The sequence below is a fragment of the Caloenas nicobarica genome, chromosome 1 (assembly GCF_036013445.1).
Source record: "Caloenas nicobarica isolate bCalNic1 chromosome 1, bCalNic1.hap1, whole genome shotgun sequence".
Classification (NCBI taxonomy): Eukaryota; Metazoa; Chordata; class Aves; order Columbiformes; family Columbidae; genus Caloenas; species Caloenas nicobarica.
In genome coordinates, this window is record NC_088245.1 from 214,293,701 (window position 1) to 214,318,734 (window position 25,034).

General features: G+C 45.6%; 2 protein-coding genes across 6 annotated transcripts in view; one reads left to right on the plus strand and one right to left on the minus strand.

The window, feature by feature from the left end:
• The window catches only part of C2CD3 (C2 domain containing 3 centriole elongation regulator), a 48,269-nt gene extending 30,041 nt beyond the window's left edge, over window positions 1–18,228 (minus strand). For 3 of the 5 annotated variants that reach the window (XM_065658593.1, XM_065658596.1, XM_065658598.1), the window contains exons 1-17: window positions 18,102–18,228; window positions 17,771–18,019; window positions 16,141–16,298; window positions 15,363–15,553; window positions 14,708–14,928; window positions 13,732–13,864; window positions 12,552–12,674; window positions 10,287–10,431; window positions 9,732–9,892; window positions 8,322–8,513; window positions 7,828–7,940; window positions 5,920–6,038; window positions 4,923–5,045; window positions 3,480–3,935; window positions 2,399–2,550; window positions 982–1,225; window positions 71–254 (exon numbers count right to left, since the gene is read on the minus strand). In XM_065658593.1, the coding sequence (XP_065514665.1) occupies window positions 71–254; window positions 982–1,225; window positions 2,399–2,550; window positions 3,480–3,935; window positions 4,923–5,045; window positions 5,920–6,038; window positions 7,828–7,940; window positions 8,322–8,513; window positions 9,732–9,892; window positions 10,287–10,431; window positions 12,552–12,674; window positions 13,732–13,864; window positions 14,708–14,928; window positions 15,363–15,553; window positions 16,141–16,298; window positions 17,771–18,019; window positions 18,102–18,189 (3,052 nt within the window). In that variant the 5' untranslated portion in view covers window positions 18,190–18,228. The remainder of the gene's footprint in view (window positions 1–70; window positions 255–981; window positions 1,226–2,398; window positions 2,551–3,479; window positions 3,936–4,922; window positions 5,046–5,919; window positions 6,039–7,827; window positions 7,941–8,321; window positions 8,514–9,731; window positions 9,893–10,286; window positions 10,432–12,551; window positions 12,675–13,731; window positions 13,865–14,707; window positions 14,929–15,362; window positions 15,554–16,140; window positions 16,299–17,770; window positions 18,020–18,101) is intronic. The other 2 variants (XM_065658594.1, XM_065658595.1) reach the window with 2 other exon arrangements.
• A 1,556-nt stretch (window positions 18,229–19,784) lies between these two features.
• The window catches only part of PPME1 (protein phosphatase methylesterase 1), a 30,037-nt gene continuing 24,787 nt past the window's right edge, over window positions 19,785–25,034 (plus strand). The window contains exon 1 of the mRNA XM_065658517.1: window positions 19,785–19,962. Within this exon, the coding sequence (XP_065514589.1) occupies window positions 19,865–19,962 (98 nt within the window). The 5' untranslated portion in view covers window positions 19,785–19,864. The remainder of the gene's footprint in view (window positions 19,963–25,034) is intronic.

Here is a 25,034-nt window from a genome sequence, read left to right on the forward strand (position 1 = left end):
AGAATATTCCTAAATAATATTTAACTAAAGCAATGCTCTAAGTAAGGATGGATTATTAAAAAAATGTTACCATCCTCATGCAATTCAGTTCCCTGCAGCGCATCACAACCAGGCTCTTGGACCGGGAAATAATACTGTACGTAGCAGTCGGCCTCTCCCCAAACAGTGGATTGCAAGGGAGTGAGTCCTTTCACACTCTCCACCTGGATTTCAAACACGTGCTCCATCAGCTCTTCCCCTTCTTGGGCAAACTGCTAAGAAAACAAAGAAAATCCACATGGAAAGGATGACTTTTTAGGAAACGGCAGACAATCATTGAATCATTTTGGTTGGAAAGACCTTTAAGATCATCGAGTTCAACCGCTAAACCAACACGGCCAAGCCCACCATGAAACCACGTCCCTAAAAACCTCATCTCTGTGTCTTTTCAACCCCTCCAGGGATGGTGACTCCACCACTGCCCTGGGCAGCCTGTTCCAATGTGTAAAAGACAATTAGGAACACGAGATTCTAAGAAGCCCAAGATAACGGACTCAGAACCACTCTCTGCCTTTTTCTTCCTGAAGTTCACAGAAACATTGAAAACCTGATAGCAATTATTTTTCTTCTCCACAAAAGCCAAAAACCACAGCACTAAAAAGCACGAAAATTCCCACACATCCAATTAAAAGGTAGCAGGAAAACCTGCGTGGTGCAGAATAAGGCTGTGAGAATTAAGATTTCCTAGAATTTGATTTATTTTTACTGCACTTGTCATGTAGATAGAAGCCATGGATACGCAGGACAATAAAAAGGGCAATAGTGTCAAGACTGCCGAGAAAAAGCTGCTAAGAAAAGAGTCCAAACAACATAATTCTGCGTGATTGTTGATAACAAAATAAGCTACAGCAAAAGAGGGATCACTGGTCTGTTAACGAACCCACCGCTAAAATCCTTTTCACGTGTCCCTAACAGCAAAAATTGGAATTTTCTGGGCAATACCGTTGCGGTTTTCATAGGAGGAGGGTCCAGAGAGTGCAAAGGGCGCTTTGTGACGGGAGGTACCGTTCCTTCTTCATTTTTTAGCCTTTGTAGTGTCACTATTTGATCAGCCGAGCCCATGGCCAGAATGACCCTCAGGCTTCCACTTCTGTTGCCAGTAAAAACATCTATGACGGGCATGTAGTTGTCCACAGCGACCACCGGGTATTGAGCTCGGAGAAGCAGGTGGGAAATCTTCGGATCTCTAAAAAGGATGAAACCAAAAAGACAAAAATGCTCCAGCATGAGAACGAGCCACCTGAATATGAACACGATCACGCAGAGCTCACTTAGACGGGATTTTTGACGCGGTTAGAAACTAATTTATCTCCAGTCCTCCAAAATTTGGCTTGATTCTTAATTACATGAGGCTTCACAAAGCACAGATCCATGAGCTGCTAATGGAAAATGTTTATTTTCAGCAAAGAGAAAGCCCAGCTTGCCAAAAACTAACACGGCCTTAGCTAAACCCAGCCTAGAGATCGGTGAGTGAGGTGACAAACTGGAACAAGGCTCCTGTTAATATCCTGGAGCTGTATTATATTTTTATGAAGCAGTTATGGGCCTTTGGGGATGGACTTGGGCAGGAAAAAATAGGAGGAATAGGGACAGTCTCCCAAAGAAATGTAAAAACCTCTAAACATGGAAGATATACACAAGTAAACTATGGTGGGTTACTGAAAAAATTATAAAAATGACACAAAAATTATACAAACAACACACCAATAATTAAAAAGGTAGCGGCCAGTCAGTTCTAGCACTATCTGATTTCCACCTCTCACTAGTCTGACCAAAATAAAAGGAAACAATCTTTTGCATTTAGAAATAATCTCTTCTGTCCAGTATATCCATTAATTTAAATTGTTTTAAGCAGGTATTTTATTGAATAAGAAGCCAAAACACTAAACCAAAAAGAGCAAAGAGCTCCTGAGAGACCCAATGAGTAAGAAAATTAAAATGTGAGGTATTTAGAGATATTTTTGATATCTTGTGCTGTGCAAATTCACAGTGTCCCAAATAACGGGAGCATCATCAGGAACAAAAATCACTCAATCAGATGTAACCTTGGAAAATCACTAATGGAAACGCACGCTTAACTTTCCTGTGAGGTCATTTCACAAGTTAACCTGGCTCCAAGCCTGATGCAGCGCAGTACCTTTATTTCTCATGGTCTACTTGTATTTCCATATGAGGACAGTGTAACTTATATACTGCTCCGTGTAGGAAAGTGCCAGAGCTTGGCAGGACAAAAATGCCCTTTGCTATCGAGTATAATTAGGAAACTTTCGGGCAAACCCCAGACACCACCCGCGGCTTCTTTCTCCAAGCATCACTAGGATATTTCCCAACCTGATAAATATGGAATAAAGATATTTACTTGAACGAGATGTAAAACTGATGCAGAGGGAGTTTCACTAATCCCAAGAGCCTGTCGAAGCCAGGGCTTCCCGTCTTATTCCACGCTTCAATAACCATGACATTATTCTTCAATCGCTCCAGGTGTTTGGAAGTCAAGGAAAAAGGCATCACCTGAAAGAGTTTAACATGAAGAATCACTACACAGAATACAGTGGAAGCTATTTGCTAAGCACAGAGAATTCTGGTAACGTTACGCTGTTCCAGTTTACAGAATTGAGCTCTTTAGATATAGGAATTAAAAATTAAATGCATATTTTCCTAACAAGTTTCAGAAAACTGGTAGGCTTGGAAAAGAGCTAGCCAGGAAAATACATGCAATTTAGATGAATTTTAACACAAGATCATTTGCTATCTTAAAAAATGTTGCTTTTTAACTTTAAACACTTGTTTACTGAACAACAGATAAATCACTTCAGACAACTGTTTCAGACGTCATTTTACATTTTGCCCTTTCAGCTGAAAATCAAGGAGTCTAACAAATCACTGCGTATTGTTAAAAGTAAAAACAAACACATTTGAGCATCCTGATGTTTCCAAAGAAAAATGTCCATAAAAACCCCACAAAATCATAACTTTATTAAATGCCTGAACTTCTGCTGTTTGTCAGGGAAAGGCTCTGGCCCATATTAGGACAGTAACACACGTTTCTGTGCTGATATATCCATTGAGAAGAAAAAAGAACACTGAGCAACGGAACAAACTGAAAAATTCTACATTTACATATTTACATTTACATCAACAAGATGTTTTCCTGCCAAAATGGAAGAAAGGAGAAGGCTTTTTTTTTTTTTTTCCCACTTTTAACCTCAACTTTTCTGAATATTTTCCTTTTGTGCTTCAAAAGTCTCGACTATTTGGATGATTCAAGGAACTGCATTTCAAACTGCAGAACGCAGCCAATACTGAAAAGAATTTTAATACACTGGAGAGAGCCCAGCAGATAAGTTCCTACATCTATAAAAGAAATGTATCTTTGAAATAATTTGTCAGTGTGGAACAGCACATTTCCACCAGTGTTAGGCAGAAAACACGTGACTCACCTGAGAAAAATTAAAGGCAGGTTGTGTTGTGCCCCATACGACGGAAGATCTCGTTGCCTCCTCGGCGCTGAGGAGTTTGCAGTTTAAATACACGTTACAAGAATTGTCTTCAGCAACAAAGTCCTTTCCGTCAGGCACCATCAACAGCACATGCAGTAATAACCCATCGTCTTGAGAAACAGCGAATTGTGTCATCAGGTTACAGGCTGCAGAGGTTGGGATGGTCTGCGGTGGCTGCACCACGTTTATGGTGGTGGCTCCTGTCTTCTGCAAATCCTCATAGTCGTGACGTTTCGAGCAGCGAGGATTTTCGGCATTTACGCTCCTCCTGGTGGGCTCCTGGAATTCCAGGCGGGGGCTTCTTACGGCGTGAGCTGGGACGGGCTGTGCAGCCATCGCTGACCTGGCAGCCGTGCGGGTGAAGTCTTTGTTGTCGGCCGCGAGTTCTAAGGACACCTGCAAGGTAAGGGGGGGTGATCAGAAGACGCGTCCGTACAAAACCAAGAGATGGCAACATAAACTCGGGAAAACACATCGCACGTTTTCACAGAATCATTTGGGTTGGAAGAGACCCTCAAGATCATCGAGTCCAACCGTTCCCCCACCCCTGGCACTGGCCCATGTCCCCGAGAACCTCATCTCCACGTCTTTTCAACCCCTCCAGGGATGGTGACTCCAGCACTGCCCTGGGCAGCCTGTTCCAATGCCCGACAGCCCTTTGGGGAAGAAATTGTTCCCAAGTTCCAATCTCAACATCCCCTGGCACGGGGGAAGAGGCTGGAGCACAAGTGTGATGGGAGCGGCTGAGGGAGCTGGGGGTTCAGCCTAGAGAACAGGAGCTGAGGGGAGACCTTCTGATCTCTGAACTGCCTGAAAGGAGCTTGGAGCCAGGGGGGGTCGGGCTCTGCTCCCCAGGAACAAGTGCCAGGACCAGAGGAAACGGCCTCAAGTTGCGCCAGGGGAGGCTGAGGTTGGATCTGGGGAACAATTTCTTCCTCAAAGGGCTGTCAAGCATTGGAACAGGCTGCTCAGGGCAGTGGTGGAGTCACCATCCCTGGAGGGGTTGGACAGACGTGGAGATGAGGTTCTCAGGGACATGGGGTTGTGCCAGGGCTGGGTTAACGGTTGGACTCGATGATCTTAAAGGTCTTTTCCAACCAAAACTATTCTATGCTTCTATAAAGCTTCTTGACCCTACGTTTACCCTGCAGCCAGGGAAACTTTACACAGCAACATCCTTAGACCTGGAGGAGGTTCCAAATATTTCTCCAAAACCCTAAGGAAATAAAAGGTTCATATTATCTTGTACTGGTCTTACAAACCTGTATATCCGAAACCCGGCAAATTAAAACCAAGAGAGAAGAGGAGGAAAAAAATTTTTTAAATCCAGCCAAAATGAGTAACAGGTCATTTAACTCAAACTCGATCCGGGAAAACACGTACCTTCAGCGGTCCAACTTGTGTCTGACCTCCCTCTTTCTCCACAGGTATTTCACAGCTGACACTGAGCAACTCAGACTCAATCACCTTGCGCAACGAAAGGGCTGCTGAGCCAACGGCCACTGGCTGAGGGCAGAAAAAATAATCAATTTTGGAAGATTTCTGTCGGATTTCAAGAACTGAGGGCATATTGTGAAACAAAAGCCTCGTGGGAAGCCTCCTCACTCCTATTAGTGTTATAACGGGGATTTGTTGGAAAGTTTCCCTTGGTTCCAATTTCAAATATCACTATGGGGAAAATTCTCCCAGCACCTACAGTAAACAGTTCCAGATTAATGCAAATATGAACATCTCAAATCCTAGGAACTCAGCAAAATTTCCACACTTAAGGATGCAATTTATTCACCCATTAAAAGAAAAGCTCCTCTTAGACCAGATATCCTCAGTGTTGATTAACACACGACATAAGCTGAGTTAACGCCTCCCGCTGTCTTCATCACATGCAGATGATTATGCAAGTCTTTTTAGCGAAAAGATATATACTTTTCTATTCCCCCAAATGCGCAAGTTACACCAATTTGACACATTATTCCCCTCACCCTGGGCAGAGTAACGATATCAACTGCATCCACATTAACTCATTCTATATTGCTGAATGAGCTGTGTTCTTATCGAAGATTAATGCTTATAATTCAAGAGATCACACTTAAAGATGAGGGAAAGACTTTTTTTTTTTGCCTTGAACTCAGAAAATGGTTTCATTGGGTGACAAGATTGAATGGCAATTAGTTCATCTTGTAGCATCTGCACATAATGTAATTTTCCTTTATAATATCTGGCAATGGCTGATGAAGATGTCGAGCTACATTACTTTGTTTTGCCTCTGATGGTTGAAATCACAGAAACGCCACCGCTGTGTAAGTATTTGGAGGAAATAGAAATACCAAGACTTTTTTAGCTTTTCAACACACAAAGTATAAAGGATTTATAATAAAAGTACCTTTTTCTGCGTGCTTTTCCTCATGTAGATTTTAAAAGCGAGGTCAGAGCTCCACCAGTGCTCTGTCATCGTCCCACCGAAACGGAGCGGGAACACAAAGCGCTGCTGAAATTTCACCGCTGCAAGGGAGACAGAGACTCATGAGCTCCTGGATTCACAGCCAACCTGGCTTTTGAGCTCAATCGGGGACAGAGAAATCTTCAGTCCCTCCAGAGAATCCGCAAGGTGAGCAGAGACGTGAAGTTCAGAAGGTCTGAGGGGAAAGGGATGGCACTTCTGAGAAGGATGGACAGACACACGGACAAAGTTTACACCTCTGCCAGGGTCAGGTAGCTAAAGGAGGAAGAGCTGTCGCTGGAACCCTCAACAAGAATCTCTCGAGGTTAAACCACGTTACAACTCTGTAGGTAATTGCCTTCTATTTTTTTTTCGTCCTCACGAGAGCAACCAATATTCAAAAATAACTGAATATAAATAAACTTCCCCTTGGAGATTGCTCTGTTACACACAAAATCATTTAATTTTGCATTACCTATTAACACCAAGCCCAAAGTAAACTGCTCTTCATTCTCTAAGGCCAGAAAATAGCAGGAGGGCAGCACGACAAAATGAGTATTATAACAGAATCTAAAGGCTGCAGTTGATACCAAGTCTCTGTCATCCTAGCATGCAGTGAGACTTTCCCTTCTTCAGTGGGAGAACCCTGTCGCGTTTTGAGCAATATATTTCAAGACATATCTTGAGGGAGTCAAAGCTGAGCTGCAGGAATAATCGCGAATTCAAGAGAAAAGTAATATCTGCAAGAGAAGACTGAATGACTTGGCATTTGGTCTAGAAAAGAGAAGAATAAGTAGTACAGCAGCACGGAAGGAGCACGCTTTGCATGTTCACGATGGATAAGGTATTCTTGTGGTGACAAAAACTCAGGTTAGACACAAGGAAACTTCTCTAACAGGAATCGCGGCACTTTCACAGCTTATCTGGGGAATTTTTCCCGTTGGGCATCTTTAATAAATGAGATAAAACAGTTCTCAGGAAAAAAACCCCACAACATTACAGTGGATTGACTTGATGGCTTCTTCAAATTATTTTCCGCCTTATTTTTCTAGATTTCAAAGAGCTGGAATCTAACTTCACAAGACAAAGCGCAGGAGGCTGTATTATCTTCGTATTACAAAGAGTATTGTTTTGTTATCACAAAGAGTTAAGGTTGAGAAGAATCAGATGTTTCAGATGGAGAATATACAAGAGAACACAGATTTTTCAAGTGCCACCCAGAAAGATGCAAAGCCAATGAACAACCGCACAAGAGAGGCGTTTGAAAGTCACCCTGGAATTTTGGATTCTGGGAAAAATGGGCAGAGAGAGTTTTGCTCATTCTCTGCTCACTGAGCAGAGAAACACAATAGAACTTGTTCTCAGGGATACAAACACCGGTGATTCTCAGTAGAGATTAATATCTACTTGTTTGAGCACAGGACTTGTCAAGATCTCTTGGATCCAGCAGACTCTGAGCTCTTGCAGATGTTACGTGACACACTGCAGCATCTGGAGAAATTATTTCTTTGAGATATAGGTCGCTCTGCTATTTCTAAAAGCACTTTACCATCTTCAAACTATTGCAGAAAGGAGATTGGTTTGATGTTGAAACAAAGTAATGGGCTTACTGACCTGCTGTTACGTCCTTAGAAAAAGAAATGTGAAAATTCCAATAGAAATACTTCTTGGAAACAACAAAAAAATCCCAAACCTTTGGCTTCCTTCTCCCTGAGAGGAACATTCCACAACAGCAGAGGTGCCACTAATCACAGTGTATTTTCCAGGCAGCAAAGAAAATGCTACTAAATAATTTCTAGGAGGCGAAGGGGCCGACAGGACTAAACACATAGGGGGAAATAATGCTCTTACCGTCATCTGTGATTTTACTTGAAGCTATTCGAGTTACTTCTGTTGTTACGGAGACCTGTCCTTTTTCATCCTTGGAGGCTCCCACAGGGAAGTGGAACTCAACAAAGAAGGTACTACGAATAAAAAAAGTGACTAGAAGTGACCATCCATCAAAAATCTAATAAACTGAACAGAGTGGGCAAGTTTCGTATTCAAGATTTATTAAGTTACTCTATTTTTTTTAGAATAATTGAACTATACTTTTAGGAATTCTTTCGATAGATTATGTATGTCAGATTCTCCTCAAAACAAAAAAACAAAACCCAAAAGAAATCCCTTTTCTTTTCAAGCAAAAGCACATTTGTACCTCCCCAAAATCCCAGAAAAAACCTCCCACAGCCTGAAGTGAGCCCACATCAGGAGAAATTCTTCGCATCTCTGACTTTCAGATGTCTACAATATACAATTTCCGGAGAAATGGGAAAAGCTCAGAGGTGAAAAACAATCCTCCTTACCACTTACTAGGCCTTGGAGGCTTCCCCATCAAGCCTTTCTTTTTGGGGGTGATCTGGATGCTCTCAGGAGGGATTTTCAAGCTTTCGATGATGACTCTGGCCAGGTGGATTCGGCCCAGCGACGCCAACCTGTCCACGCTCAAGGATGCGACGTGAGCTGGTTCCGTGTGAGCTTCTGGAGGAGCAAATGGTCTGGTAGGAGAGGGGGTGAAGAGATAAAAGCGAGAATCAGGACGAGATGGACATTCTTAACATGAATAGAAACCCGTAGGTTGGTGGGATAGTGTTTAAAAACTGCTCACCGTTCATTAAATACACATTTTAAAATATATTTTTAAAAATAAATTGGGTGGCCACCGTAACAAAAATCTTACAATATCCAAGATTAAAAAAAAAAGAGCACACGTTCCACATTGTTAGAGTTTTGAAAAAAGATTATGCAGTCTAAACCTTCAAAAATAAAAGCTTAATTTAATGTCATATACAAAAAACAGGGAGATGATATGGTTATACACATGGACAAGTCACTGCGGCAGAGGAACAGCAACAGGATTTTTGTCACGATTTAAAATCTTACTTGCACTTGATTTGTAAGACTTGACTTGTAAATGGTTTTGTGTTGGTACCTCTGGATATATGAATTTTACCTGAATGTAAAAATAGCAGTATTTGTAAGAAAAGCTTCAAAAATAATAGTCTGGAGCTGAATTAGAAAAAAAAAAAGTCATAAAACCTTAATATTAACTGTTCAACACAAGTAAAGCTTGATAACCGGATTTTTAGGGACAGTGTCTTATTGAAATATAATTTAGATCAGGTCAGAAGAGAAGTTTAGTTACTACATCTATAGAAAAGAACACAAATCGGCAGAGAAAGGCTCTGCTGATGTGAACTCTGTCCCTGGAAAGCACATACAAATTCTATACACTTAAAAGACATTGTACAAAGATAATACGATCCGAGTTATTTTATACCTGTCATATACACAAGGCCACAGAACTGCACAAAGCTGGTGTGGAATCTGCTTTTTTTCAGCACAGGGACTAATTTATCATGAAGGTTACACAGGGATTATTGTTTCAGGAGAAAGGGCGAGAGTTCGGTCACGAGCCCCACTCAGGCTTTAGCATTTCTGCTTCTACAGGTCAAATATTACCGGGCTTATGGAATTTTTGGCAAACTCGTGATTTTAACTAATTGCGTCTCAATAGTTTCTTTAACAACATACAGCAAATTCCTGGGTGATGCTGATGCTCCTTCATTTCCAGAGATGCCATGAAAATTCCTCCCCAAAATGGTTATTCAGTGAATTATGTGATAATGATGGAGCATGATAGCGTGATTCTTGCTAATATTAACTTAATAATAAATGAGATGCTGCAAAACAAGTAACATAATGTAACTATTTACCTGAGTTTAGTATCTGTCACCTTCTGACCCTCATCAAAGGCATTAGAATCCTTCTGCAGATTCATACGATCAGCTTTCTTGAGACTTTCTGTCTTGGTTACTTTTTTGGAGGAGTTAATATCATCATCGCTGAGGAAATCGCTTAAACTAGAATCAGATTTCTGAAATGGAAATAACAAACATAAAATAAGAAGTTAACTATCGTTGCAAAGAATATAACGGTCACGACACATAAAGAAAAAACAACTCGTGGATTGCATAATTTGAAACAATTAAAATCATAGCAAAGTTACTTATAGAGGTATTAAAAAAAAAAGTCTTAATGGACAGCCTCAATCCTAGCGATTCCCAAACCCACTGCTTGACTTTGTAGTCTTAATAAGATACTTTTAATAATATTAATTTTAAGCAATGTTCTCACAAGCTTCTGTAAGATACACATGGCTTATTAAGCCCTACTAAAACTGAAATCTGTAGACTTTTTTTGATGCAGACTTCTGATTTTTTCACCTTAGGAACTACATATTTAGCACCTTCCTTTTGCTCTCTACTTACAGGAGTCGTGTAAAAAAGATTCTCTAGCAGACTCTGGTCATAATGGGGATCGTTGAGTTCACTGTCATACACCTCACTCCCAAGAGAGAGCGAATCCAAAAGGGATCCTGTCCGATCCCAGAACTGCACAGGGGATAAATCAGCACTGTGGATACAAAAGAAAGAAATGTAACTTACTGCTGCAAGTTTACTACTATTTAACATCATTATCAATGACACAGACAGTGGGGTCAAGCGAACACACAGCAAGTTTGCAGATGACCCCAAGCTGAGTGGTGCAGGTGACACACCTGAGGGACGGGATCTATCCAGAGGGACCTGGACAAGCAGGAGAAGTGGGTCCATGTGAACCTCATGAGGTTCAACAAGGCCAAGTGCAATGTCCTGTACCTGGGTCGGGGCAACTGCCGGTATCAATCCAGGCTGGGGATGGAGGGATGGAGAGCAGCCCCCAGGAGAAGGACTTGGGGGTGCTGGGGGTGAAAGATTGGCCATGAGCCGGCAACGTGCGCTTGCAGCCCAGAAATGCACCCGTGCCCTGGGCTGCATCCCCAGCAGCGTGAGCAGCAGGTGGAGGGAGGGGATTCTGCCCCTCTGCTCCGCTCTGGGGAGACCCCCCTGCAGTGCTGGGCCAGCTCTGGGTCCTCAGCACAGGACACACATGGAGCTGCTGGAGAAGGGCCAGAGGAGCCCCAGAAATGACCCGAGGCTGGAACAGCTCTGCTGGGAGGACAGGCTGAGAGAGCTGGGGGGTTCAGCTGGAGAAGAGAAGCTCCGGGGAGACCTTAGTGCGGCCTTTCAGTGCTTAAAAGGCGCTGAGAAGAAAGATGGGGACAGACTTTTGAGCAGGGCCTGTTGCGACAGGACAAGGGGTGATGGTTTTAAACTAAAAGAAAGAAATTCAGGCCAGACATGAGGAAGAAATTGTTGGCCCTGAGGGCAGTGAGAGCCTTTCTCAGGTTGGCCAGAGACGTGGTGGATGAACCATCCCTGGAGACATCCCAGGCCAGGCTGGACGGGGCTCTGAGCAACCTGAGCTGGTGCAGATGTCCCTGCCCATGGCAGGGGTGGCACTGGGGGAGCTGGGAAGGTCCCTTCCAACCCAAACCATTCTGTGATTCTATGATTCTATGAACCTGATGGGCTATCTTGTGATAACATCTCTAGACTTGACCTGAAAGAAGTGTGTGTGAATCTATATCCACAGAATCACAGAACAGTTGAGGCTGGAAGAAACCTCTGGAGATCATCTCGTCCAATGCCTGCTCAAAGGTAGAGGATGCAAATAAGAAAATTATCCAGCTGGATTTTGAGTATCTCAGAAGTTGGAGATTCCACAATCACGTTGTGCGACCTGTTTCAGAGCTTGATGACCCTCAGCGTAAAATAGATCATCGAATCACAGAATCATTTTGGTTGGAAAAGCTCTTCCAGATCATCGAGTCCAACAGTTCCCCCACTCCTAGCACTACCCCATGTCCCTGAGAACCTCATCTCCTCATCTGTTCAACCCCTCCAGGGGTGGTGACTCAACCACAAATCTATTAATATCTACCTATATTATTTATTATAAATACTGTACAACTTTTGGAATCAATATTACGTTAGGACAGTTTAATAAAAAATAAACACAAACTCCGCCTGAGTAGATAAATACAAGTATCTTTAGATCATGGTTGGGGCAAGTTGGGTTTTGTTTGGTTTAAGGGTTTTCTATCTGCTCTGTGAGTTCAAAACCATTTTTATGATCTGCAAACACTTCCGTTTTAGCCAACGATAAACCACAGGGAAAGAACAAGTGCAGGGCTCAAGACATATGACCTCAAATTCTGAACCATATCTGAGCCAGAAGCTGTATGTTCATATCCTGATTTGGACACAGTGTAAGCATCATTTATGTTCTTGCTACACAAAATGAGAGGAAAAGGTCAATTTAATATATGAGAAAGACCAAAAAGAGCTATTGGTTCTCTCTATTCTTAATTTACAGACTGCAAGTTCTTCAAAGCAGCACTGTTTTTATTTCAGGCTCTTAACAGTTTAGGACACAACAGTTACAACTACTAAATAACTTAATCTTATCAAAGGTACTTTGAGCTATCCAGGCTGTCATGCATTAAATTTGGGTGCAAGCTGAGGTATAAAACACTTCCATCACTTGCATGTACGATTCACCAGTTATATTTCCAGAAATGTGGAAAACTTGAGGAGTCAAGAGGCATTTTTCAGTGTAAAGTGGATAAATAAGGACAATTTTGCACTCACCTGCCCAACAGTAACTGTATTGCTCTCTCTTCAGAGTTCAGGTCCTGACCGGAGACTTTGGATGCAAAGAGCTGGAGATCTTCAGGATCGGGCACAAAATTTGAGTTCAAGCCTTTTGGGCTCCTGGATAACAGCGATCGCAGCACAGAAAGCAGGAAAAATAAAGAGATAAAGGAATGTTTAAGATGAATCTTATACTTTGTGATGTGTCACAGAATTATAGAAACATTCAGGTTGGGAAAGGCCTTTAAAATCATCGAGTCCAACTGTAAAGGTTGGCCCAATCCTGCAGTTTAAGCACAGCTGCTGTGAGTAAGAGAGAAGGCCCAAGGAAGACAAGCAACACGTTTATAAATGATGCTTGACCAATTTTTCCTGGAAAGCCCCAAATCATCTATTTTTAAACAAATTGGAATAGTTCAAGGGGAAATAACTTAAATTGTGTTTGCAGCAGCATCATTGACAAGACAACGATATTATTTTCTGGTTTATAGTGGAAAAAAAGACACTGTGAATCTTTTCCCAAAACCAAAGAATCGAAGTTTCTCCTGTAGAAAACATGCATTTGTCTTAATGCTTTGAAATTTCAATTTCACTGAATCGAGAACATTTACTAAGCCCAGTACTAAACAAAGGTGGGGTTAGAAGTTGAAAAGGGACACATTTTTTTTTTTTTTTTTTACAATCTGCCAAGAAAGATGATATGGAAGAAAATACTGACTACTCATTCTGAGAACATAGTTGGAAATGCAAATTTTCATGGGTATTTTGGCACCAAGAGATGCAAATTAGAATATGCAAAAGTACTCAATTTATGTCACTAATTACTTACATTTCTTCAAAAACCTGTTCTCTGTGATCAAGTAACATTTAATTTGCTATGTTCCTTGCCATACTCTTATTCTTTATCAGCATTTAATATTTCCTTATCAAATAACTCTGTACTAAATACAAATACACTGTGAAAATTAAAATCAACGATTTAATCCAGGTTTACTACATGATGATTAAAAACAAGTCACAAACTGCAGGCTTTTATTCACAAGTAGAAATTAACTTCCCATTTGAACGAGAATCCTAAAATACATCACACGAATCTCAGTATTTCAAGTTTTCCTGTTAAGGTCTCAAAATCTATAATTTGGAACTTAATACGACTTCCCCCCTTTTCCAAGCTCACTTTGCTGGCGATCTGCAATCGTCTCTTTCTATAAAACGAGGCACTTCATTCAGTTCGATCTCCACGTCCGGGCTGGACTTCATTGCAGAAACAATCATTGCATCACGGAGTTTATTGCCCTGATCTAAAAGAGCTGAGAAATAAGCAGAAGGATTCAATTTCAGCATCCAAACGCAATTTAAAAGCAATGTATAAACAGAATAAATGCGCCAGCTAGTCAGGAAACTTCTGTTTTCTGCTGCTATAAAGAGATCTTGACGTACTGGAGATTAAACGTGTGCTACACACCATAAATCAGATAGTACAGCTGGGAGCAAGTCAGAGTAATTCTCAATCAGATGGACAAATAACTCATCTGCACACGCTGTCAGGCATGAGAGGGGCATTATTAAGACACAGCAGCAAGACTAACTTATGGAAGAGTAGCCTGTCACCTTAGGATGTCTCAACAGCAGTCTAATTTTACGCGTTCTCTGTAAATATAAAAAAAAAAATCACTCAGAAGACAACATATGGAAATGCACTCTACTTTGATGCTCGTTTGAATCCAGTCCAGGATGTCTGTCATCGAAAAAGAGATGCAGGTGATGGAAAATAAATTGTTCTTCCATCTGAAAATGCCAATGACATAGAAACTTTCTCAAGATCTACATGTGTGGCACCTGTGACGGACATCTCGGAAGACACAACGACAATTAAAGAGCTTATGAAGCTGAGCTTTGTCTTCTTTTACCCCTCCAGACCAGAGCTCACACACACTTGCCAGGGCAGTGTGTTTTGAACCACCTTCCAACATGACTAAATCAGCAGTTTTTAAAGTAAAGACCTTTTTGTTATCATTTTCTGTTTGAAATAATATAGTGAGAGCGTGCAAAGTATCACTTTTCCTTAATTTTTTATAGACTATAAGGACCTGAAATATTACCAAGAAATATTTATTGCGAAATCTAAAAGATTATTGTAACTGGATACAAACCTGAAAGCAGGTCTTGTGTAGCCGGGTTATGCAAAGAGAGGACCCGCGTGTTTGTTCTAGCAGGTGCTTCCGAATCAGTGCTGGTGAGAAACGACACTTGCTGCTTCAAAGGATTCGCTTTCAAATGTTCATCTGGTAAAATCTGACGGCGATGAGAAGCAGGAAGAGCGTCCTTTATGTTTTCAGAGTTCTCTTGAAAGAGCAAATGGTCCTTTCCTCTACTGACAAAAATGAAACATTATTTCAGTAACAACTAAAGCAGATGGGTAAAGGGATTCAAACCACTTCAAATTCTCCCTAGCACTGCAGCTGCTCCCCTTCAGTACACGCTCCAAAAAGAAATGACACATTAATGATTCCTCATCTTCCACTTAGACCGTCAGAGACCGAGTTGAGCTGTAAGGAAAAGATTTGTGGCACCTCCTGTGTCAACTGGCACAGCCTGAACTAAGTCAACATAGGCTGCAAATTTGTATCAGATGAGAAACTGTCTCTGTAAGCTCTGAAATGCTGAATGTGCTGGATTTCATCTAAAATGCACATTCAAAATTATCAAGTATTCCATAACTCACAAGTGTATAGCTATTTAACCTAAAAAAAAATCATGCGTGAACTGCAAAATAAACCAGGATTTTGTCACGGGGAAAAAAAATACCTGGGACTTGTGGCTCTGCTACTGTTCACGGACTCTCGGTCAGCGATCGTCACCCGTGTTTGCCGTGACGGAGCAAGAAACTGGGACTTGCTGCTTCCCTGCGCAGGAGTGATATCTAAACTTACATCTGGGGTTGGGGCAGAGCTGCTGGTGTCGTACAGTTCTGGCAGAGGTTCTAGGACTAGTGAGACCTGCAAGACAGAATGTGAAAAGTGAATTTCGTTCTTAATTCAGTGCAACGCGCACTATTCAGTTTTACATTTCACGCTATGGAAAACTGTTGGTTTTAAAAACAAAGTTTATATCATCCAGTTGTGTAACATCATAAAACTCCGACATCTTTACAGCTGCTTATTTCACATGCCATGTTTTCAAATCACAGGCAACTATCGTTCAGCAGAAATTGTCCAGAGCAAGGGCTGCAAAACCAAACACCACCTTCTTAACCCCAGATTTCAAAATCATCTGTGATTTCAGCCCAGTGAGGCTGTGGAGAAGTGTTAGAACTGCATATCCATTTTCAAATCCGCTGTTAAAACCTTCTCAGTGTAGAGACTACAATTTCTCAAGCTGAACTACCAACACCACACATTCTTCTAAACCAAAAAGAATCGACACCATCAGTATTAATTTTTCATTTGCTACCTGAGCTCACAAATGCCTTGGACAGGGATCAGGTCTGCGGCCAAAACAGCATGGCTTGATCCCAGCACCTGATCACACCAGCAAGTGTTACCACAGTACAATTTATAATAATGAACAAAGGTGTAAGGAGTACCTGCAGCTCTCCGAGTTTATCAGAGGTGGGTGAAACAATGGTGAAAACCCCTTTGATGGGATGGCTGGGAGAGAGGTGGGACAGTCCGCTGATTTGCACTCGGCCGAGTGGAAGACGGTCAAGTTTGGTCATTACCTCCAGGACAAGCACACCCATATCTGTAAAAAACAGGAACAGCTTAATTCAGTCTCGTGCAACATGGTGACAATTAAAATGTTTTTGTTAAAATGACAGAGATGCTAGAGGTTAAGATGATGTCATATCATTATGTTAATGAGGTTATCAGGTAAAGAAGTATTATATTGATAATAAATTGTGATAAATAAGTACAAGATTACCACAAAAGGACTACTTAGGATAGGACAAGGGGTAACAGTTTTTAAATGAAGGAGGGTAGAATTATATTAGATAGAAGGAAGAAATTGTTGCCCCTGAGGGTGGTGAGAGCCTGGCCCAGGTTGGCCAGAGAGGTTGTGGATGAACCATCCCTGGAGACATCCCAGGCCAGGCTGGACGGGGCTCTGAGCAACCTGAGCTGGTGCAGATGTCCCTGCTCATGGCAGGAGTGGCACCGGGTGAGCTGCGAAGGTCCTTCCAACCCAAACTATTCTGTGATTCTGTGATAAGGTAGCTCCGATTCTAGACATCCCCTTGCAGATCTTTCACTAAGTACCTTAATAACACTATAAACTTGTCTGAGTATCTTTTCACTCTTCACACCCTTAGAACTCTGAAATGCCTGTTTAATATGATATGTATAATACTAAAAATCATCAGATCTTGACACTACAGGGACTACAGCAGACTTCAACAGTTTGCAGACCTGAGTGCTAAACCTGACTACCGGTGAGACTGATGCAGGCAATTCCAGACTGAGATCAAAATGTTTCTGAATCAAGAAAACCACCTAAAAGAGTGAAAACAGGCCTGGGGCTACTTTGCAGGAAAATAACCCCTCAGCCTTCACAGTTGTCATAGAATCACAGAATTGTTTTGGTTGGAAAAGACCCTCAAGATCATAGAGTCCAACTGTTAACCCACCCACCCCTGGCACAATCTCATGTCCCTGAGAACCTCATCTCCGTGTCTGTTCAACCTCTCCAGGGATGGTGACTCCAGCACTGCCCTGGGCAGCCTGTTCCAATGCCCCACAGCCCTTTGGGGAAGAAATTGTTCCCCACATCCAACCTCAACCTCCCCTGGCGCAACTTGAGGCCGTTTCCTCTGGTCCTGGCGCTTGTTCCTGGGGAGCAGAGCCCGGCCCCCCTGGCTCCAAGCTCCTTTCAGGCAGGTCAGAGATCAGAAGGTCTCCCCTCAGCTCCTGTTCTCCAGCTGAACCCCCAGCTCCCTCAGCCGCTCCCATCACCCTTGTGCTCCAGCCCCTTCCCCAGCTCCGTTCCCTTCTCCCAACTCGCTCCAGCACCTCAAGGCCTTTCTTGGCGTGAGGGGCCCAGAACTGCCCCCAGGATTCGCGGTTTGGCCTCCCCAGTGCCCAGCACAGGACGGTCACTGCCCTGGGCCTGCTGGCCACACCAGTGCTGGTCCCAGCCAGGATGCTGGTGGCCTCTTGGCCACCTGGGCACACGCTGGCCCGTGTTCAGCCGCTGTCTCCCCAGCCCGCGGGCCGTACCTGTGAGGTACGCAGTGAACTGCCGGGGCCCGCAGCGCACGGCGTAGCGGGCGCTGCCGCTCCCGGGCTGGCCCGGCTGGAACACGGTCCCGTCCGAGGTCTCTCCCCACCACCTCAGGCGGACGAGGGCGGCGGCGGGCGGCCTGGGGACCGTCCATAGAACCCGGGACACGGTGCAGCGGAGGAAGCAGCGCAGCGGGCCCTCCACCAGCGGCGGCAGGTCGGTGGAAGCGGGAACGTCGCCGGTACCTGCGAGGACAAGGGACCCAGCGGTGTCAGCGGCCCGGCCCGGCGCAAACTCCCGCCGCCTCCCTCATCTCACCCCACGAACCTTCCTTCCCGCCCGGGAGCGTCCCACCTCCTCTCCGCCGGGAGCCCCCCGCCGCCGGGCCGAGCGGTCTCGGCCTCCTCTGCCGCATCCCGCCGCAGGCCCCGCCGCCGCCCGGCAACCGCCGCCTGGGCGGGAGCGGGACGCGCCCTCAGGGGACGCGGAGCGGCGCTTCCGGGACTACAACTCCCATCATGCACCGCGGCCCCGCAGCGCCTTACTGCGGCGCGGACTACATTTCCCAGAAGGCCGCGGGAGCGGGACGCGCCCTCACAGAATCAGTCACAGAATCCCAGAATATCAGGGGTTGGAAGGGACCTCGGAAGCTCATCCAGTGCAATCCCCCCGCCGGAGCAGGAACACCCAGATGAGGTTACACAGGAAGGTGTCCAGGCGGGTTGGAATGTCTGCAGAGAAGGAGACTCCACAACCTCCCTGGGCAGCCTGGGCCAGGCTCTGGCACCCTCACCAGGAAGAGGTTTCTTCTCATAATTAAGTTGAACCTCCTGTGTTCCAGTTTGCACCCATTGCCCCTTGTCCTGTCATTGGTTGTCACTGAGAAGAGCCTGGCTCCATCCTCCTGACACTCCCCCTTTCCATATTGATCCCCATGAATGAGGTCACGCCTCAGTCTCCTCTTCTCCAGCTCCAGAGCCCCAGCTCCTCAGCCTTTCCTCACACGGGAGATGCTCCACTCCCTCCAGCATCTTCGTGGCTGCGCTGGACTCTCTCCAGCAGTTCCCTGTCCTTCTGGAACTGAGTGGCCCAGAACTGGACACAATATTCCAGATGAGGTCTCACCAGGGCAGAGCAGAGGGGCAGGAGAACCTCTCTGACCTACTGACCACCCCCTTCTAATCCCCCCCAGGTCCCATTGCCCTTCCTGGCCACAAGGGCCCAGTGCTGGCTCATGGTCACCCTGCTGTCCCCAGGACCCCCAGGTCCCTTTCCCCTACACTGCTCTCCAACAGGTCATTCCCCAACCTGTACTGGAACCTGGGGTTGTTCCTGCCCAGATGCAAGACTCTACATTTTCCCTTGTTCTATTTAATTAAATTTTTCCCTGCTCAACTCTCCAGCCTGTCCAGGTCTCTGGATGGCAGCACAGCCTTCTGGTGTGTCAGCCACTCCTCCCAGCTTGGTGTCATCAGCAAACTTGCTGACAGTGCACTCTAGTCCCTCATCCAAGTTGTTGATGAATATATTGAATAATACTGGTCCCAGTACCGACCCCTGAGGCACTCCACTAGATACAGGCGTCCAGCTGGACTCTGCCCCATTGACCACGACTCTCTGGCTTCTCTCCTTCAGCCAGTTCGCGGTCCACCTCACTACCCGATCGTCCAGTCCACACTTCCTCGGTTTAGCTGCGAGGATGCTGTGGGAGACTGTGTCACAGCGCAGCAGCGCTTCCGGGACTACAACTCCCATCATACACCGCGGCCCCGTAGCACCTTACGGAGCCATGGACTACATTTCCCAGAAGGCCGCGGGAGCGGGACGCTCCCTCAGGGGACGCTGCGCCGCGCTTCCGGGACTACAACTCCCATCGTGCATCGCGGTCTCGCAGCGCCTTACGGAGGCGCGGACTACATTTCCCAGAAGGCCACGGGAGCGCGGCGCAGGTGCCGCGCGGCGGCGCTGTGCGGGGAGGCCGCTTCCGGCGGGGCGGTGCGGAGCGGGGCTTGGCGGCGGCCGGGGCGCTCGGCGGGGCCGGGTCGGGGCTTCGCGGTGTCTCCTGGTGCGTTGGTGCCTCGTCCGTCGTCATGTCGGCCCTGGAGAAGCAGCTGCACCTGGGCCGCCTCCCGCCGCGGCCTCCTTTGCCCGGTGGCGGCGGCCAGTCCGGCTCCAAGATGCGCATGGGGTAGGTGGAGGAGGGGCGGGGGCGGCTGAGGGGACCGGGGGGTCGGTTGTGGGGGGGCAGGTTGTGGGGAGTCTGACAGCGGCGGGGGAGGGATGCTCGGGGCTGGGGAGGCCGAGGGATGCTCGTTGCTGTGGGCCTGGGGGTCTCGTGGCAGTTTGGGGGGGACGGGGAGGAATCGTTACTCGGGGGCTCTGGAGGGAGGGGTGATCGTTATTGGGGTGTGTGGAGGGAGGGGTGATCGTTGTTGGGGTGTGTGGAGGGAGGGGTGATCGTTATTGGGGTGTGTGGAGGGAGGGGTGATCGTTATTGGGGTGTGTGGAGGGAGAGGGATCTCAGCATTTGGGGTCTAGAGGGAGGGGGTACTCGTTTTTTGCGGGTGCAGAGGGAGAGGATGCTCATTATTGGGAGGTATAGAGGGAGGGGTGCTTGTTATTGGGGGGTCTGGAGGGAGGGGATGCTCGTTATTTGGGGTCTGGAGGGAGGGGTGCTCGTTATTTGGGGTCTGGAGGGAGGGGTGCTCGTTATTTGGGGTCTGGAGGGAGGGGTGCTCGTTATTTGGGGTCTGGAGGGAGGGGTGCTCGTTATTTGGGGTCTGGAGGGAGGGGTGCTCGTTATTTGGGTTATAGAAGGAGGAGATACTCTTTATTGGGAGTATAGAGGGATGGGATGCTCGTTATTTGGGGTCTGGAGGGAGGGGATGCTCTTTTTTGGGAGTTAGGGGCCTCTTTGCTGGAAGGTGGCAGCAGAGGGGAGAGGGGCCACCCTTGTGTGGGCAGGTTGGGGTGCCCCGTACAAAGGGGTGCTCTTTGGGGGTGTCCTTTGGGTGTTACTTGCTGCTGAGGGGGCTCAGAGACTGGGATATTTGGGGGTGGGGGTGCTGGTTGTTTGGGGGGCTGTGAGAGAGAGAACTTGGGGATGGGAAAGGGAGAAAAAGGGAGAAAAGCAGGTGCTGTTTGCTGGGGGGTTCAGGGTGAAGGGATTTTTTTGGGGGAGGTGGCAGCTCAATGAAGGTGACTGGTAATGCGGTGGGTCTCTCTGGACGGTGACGTGATGTGAGAGGCCACTGAGCCCCCCGGACTGGGTGCTGGATTCTCCAGCCCTTATCTCCAAGTCCTTTTGCCATCTGTGTTTGAAGACACGATCCAATGCGTTGTGATTTATCTAAGTGGCACCTCCAAGTCGGTGAAAGCGTGGCCAAGGGAGAAAAGTATATTAAAATGTTATTTCTCAGCAGCATACACTTACGTGGAGCTGTATAATATGTGAGCTCTGCCAGGTGACTTAAGTCCCTGCTTCAGATGACGGAAAATCTGGGGTAGTCTGGTACGGATGTCAAATCTTTGAAGCAGGAGTGAGAACGTGTTTTGGAAACTCTGAGAGGTTGAGCAGGGTTTTGCTGCATGGATGGTGACTAAAAAGGACTGAGCAGACAGGAATGACCTCAGCAAAAGCTTTTTTCCCTAGCGATGAGTCAGAGGGAGAAAATGGGGTGGCTTTGTGGGGAATTTAGTATTTTCAGCTCCAAAGGTGTGAGGGAGAAGCTTGTCTTCCAAGCAGGTAAAAGAAGAACAAGGTTGACTTACGGCTAAATTATAGGGAGGCAAGTTATAGTTGCAGAGTGAAAGCACAGGGAGCTGGAAATAATCACGAGGACTCAGGCTGAGGAGATGTCGGGCTCAGGATGCTGAACGTAACAGTTCGGCAGCCCTGTGCGAAATGCAGATTTAAGCAGAATGGCAGAAATGTGGAGACTTTATTAAATCTGGAGAAAACGCGTTTTCAGGGCCGTATGACTTTCCATACGTAGCCGGTTGTCGCGACCCACACCTCAGATTTTTGGACTTTTTAACAAAGGGATTGATCCTTCGGAGGAGCCTCCACGAGATCCAGGTGTGCGCCGCACGGTACCGAGTGCTCCATTTGGAGGATAAAAATATCCTGCAATTCCTACAGGAAATCTCCTTTGCCTCGGTGCGCAAAATCAGATTACTAGAAGAAATAAGGAAAAAAGCAGCTACTCCAGTGTGACTGAAATAAACTGTTTAGGTATTTGTGTATGGGTGAAGACTATTTCTCCTCTATTTTAAAATGTTGTTTTGAAACGTTTTGTTCACATCTTATTCTTTATATTATATTTTGATACAATTGAGGTAGTTGGTATGTGAACTAATACCAACAAATCTCCATCAAATGTGTGTTTTAATATGAATTATTTTAAAGCTAAGCTTCATGGGAATGTTAAAAAAAAGAGTTGTATTTGAGGATTAATTTGTACTATTAGTATAGAAATAGGCATACAAATTAGAAAGAAGCAGTTTTGAATTATTTCCGAGAGGGTTGCTCTCTCTCAGGACTTCTGCCTGGTTACCTGGAATTGGGATTTGGGACTCGTGGGCTCTCGTTTTCTGACCTTGGGTTGAATTTTGGGGTTATGAGCAAGTCACTAAACCACTTGTTCACCTGTTTGTGTTGTGGAGCATCTTGTATTTCACAGGAACGTGCTGAAGGTTCCGTGGTACATATCAGGCTGTGTTAGATGTTAAATATATTATTTAATGATGCTGGCTCCGTTTAGAACAAGAGTTAACCAAACAAACCCTTCTGCCATACACGATCTGCCAAACACACAATTTTTTGGTTTTAGGTGAAGAAATAAAGTTTTATTTCTTCCTCTTGTTTTATCCTGTTTGACTTAAGAGTCTCATCCCTTGGAGTTAGTTTGTTTAATTTTGAATGTACTTTGTAGTGGTTTTGTGCATTGTAAACTTTGTCAGCGCCCCATCTAATGACATTGCTTGTTCAGTTAAAAATTCTTACTTTAATAATAAATAGAAAACCTTCCAACATTGGTGTCAAGATGGCCTTAAAGAGGACAAAAATCAGTTTGCAGCTTGTCTTGCCGCTGGTGTCAACTCTGGTCAGGTATTTCCCGAAGGCAAGTGTCTCCACGTTAAATAAAAAGCCAAAAATTAATTTCCTGCAAATCGGGCGATCCGTGTTTTGCTGTGAGGCCTCAGAAAGGAGCTGATGTGCTTTTTCACGTGCCTCTAGTCAGCTGCGTTCTTGCAAAATGCTGCCATGCTACGGGATGTACTTTCCACATTAGTGTCGGTTTTTTTCTGAAAATCCATCCTTGTGATAATTTTTATTAGAAAAACAGACGAAAGTAAAGGCTATTACATTACTAACTTAATGAGGTGCTGACTAAACCCCCATGATATTTTTTGCTTCGCTTACTCATGGCAGGTAAACGAATTATAGTGGAGAATTTTCAGGGATTTTTAAATGGATTTTGTGCTTTATGCCTGTGGGGTATTTTTGGAGTTCGCTAATATTTATGCTCATGTAGTCATCATTAGTAGCAATCCTATATAGTAATTTATATAATGCTTCCTATCTTGCCGATCTTCGGGGGTGATTTTGAATGCTGTTAGGGAAACGATTATGAAGGGAAGTTTGTTTCTATAAACATCTTTATTTTTTTTCCCTTTGAAATACTTTCTGAAAGTGCTGACGTGAAATCCAGCATTGCGGTTCGGGATCAAGAATTCCCCCATCCTCCTCCTCCTTCAAAGCAGCAGGGAATTGTTCAGAATAGCGTTGTAGTCGCACAACGCTGTTGTATTTTTGTTTTACTGCTCTGGCGTGGAGTAAATCCCTTTACGGGCGGCGCTCCCGTTGTGTGAGGCGCTGCGGGTCTGACGTGAGAACAGCTTCATCTGCCCTGGGGAGGCCCCATCTGCAGAACTGGGGCCAGTTCTGGGCTCCCCAGTTTGAGAAGGATGAGGAATCACTGGAGAGAGTCCAGGGAGGGACACAAAGATGCTGAGGGGTCTGGAGCATCTTTGTGATGAGGAGACACCGAGAGAGCTGGGGCTGTTGAGCTGGAGGAGAGAAGCTGAGAGGGATCTGATCAATGGGATCAATATCTCAGGGTGGGTGTCAGAGGATGGAGCAGACTCTGTTCAGTGGTGCCCAGCGCCAGGGTGAGGGGCAACGGGCACAGACTGAAACACAGGAGGGTCCATGTGAACATGAGGAGAAACTTCTTTGCTGGGAGGTGCCAGAGCCTGGACCAGGCTGCCCAGAGCGGCTGTGGAGTCTCCTGCTCTGAGACATTCAAACCCGCCTGGGATCCTGTGTGATCTGCTCTGGTGACCCTGCGTGAGCAGGTGGGTTGGACTGGATGATCCCCAGAGGTCCCTTCAACCCCAACCATCCTGTGAGAAAAAGGAGATAAGAAGAAGTGGAATGTGGAGACGGCAAAGTACACGTAGTGATGAGGTGAAGCTGTCGTGCTGTAGACACTTCCATGGCCGTTTTCGCAAAGGAGGGCTGGAAGGGAGATCTGCAGGGTGGCGAGGTGGCTTTTTAAATAGGTCCTTCTCATGTGGGTAGGCTGGTGTGTAGGAGAGCTCCAGCGCTTGTCTGAAGATGGAGCAGCACAAGCTTTGGCTTAGATTTTTAGTTGACGTGCTCAAATGTCAGTACTGCATGGGCTCAACCTCTGTTTGTTTTGGGCCCCTCATGCCAAGAAAGTCCGTGAAGTGCTGGCGTGAGTTGAGAGAAGGGAACGGAGCTGGGGAAGGGGCTGGAGGTTGAGGTTGGATGTGGGGAACAATTTCTTCCCCAAAGGGCTGTGGGGCATTGGAACAGGCTGCCCAGGGCAGTGCTGGAGTCACCATCCCTGGAGGGGTTGGACAGACGGACATGAGGTTCTCAGGACATGGGGCAGTGCCAGGGCTGGGGGAACGGTTGGACTCGATGATCTGGAGGGGCTTTTCCAACCCAAATGATTCTGTGATTCTATGATTTATCTCTGGTTGCTGATGAAGCTCGTAGGAGGTCAGGGTGGCTGGTTGGTGGTTGAGTGTCAGCGTCATCTAGACCTTCGCTTCTGAACCCAATTAGTCTGTAAACTCAATACTTTGTTCCTTTTACCTTTTCCTCTTCCCCAAAGATCTCTGATCTGTCCTCGTCTAAGCTGTATTTTTATTTTTGGACAGCAGTGCCCAAAACTGGATGCGGAACTTCAACAGAGACTTTCACACACCTGGGAACTCTAAAGATTA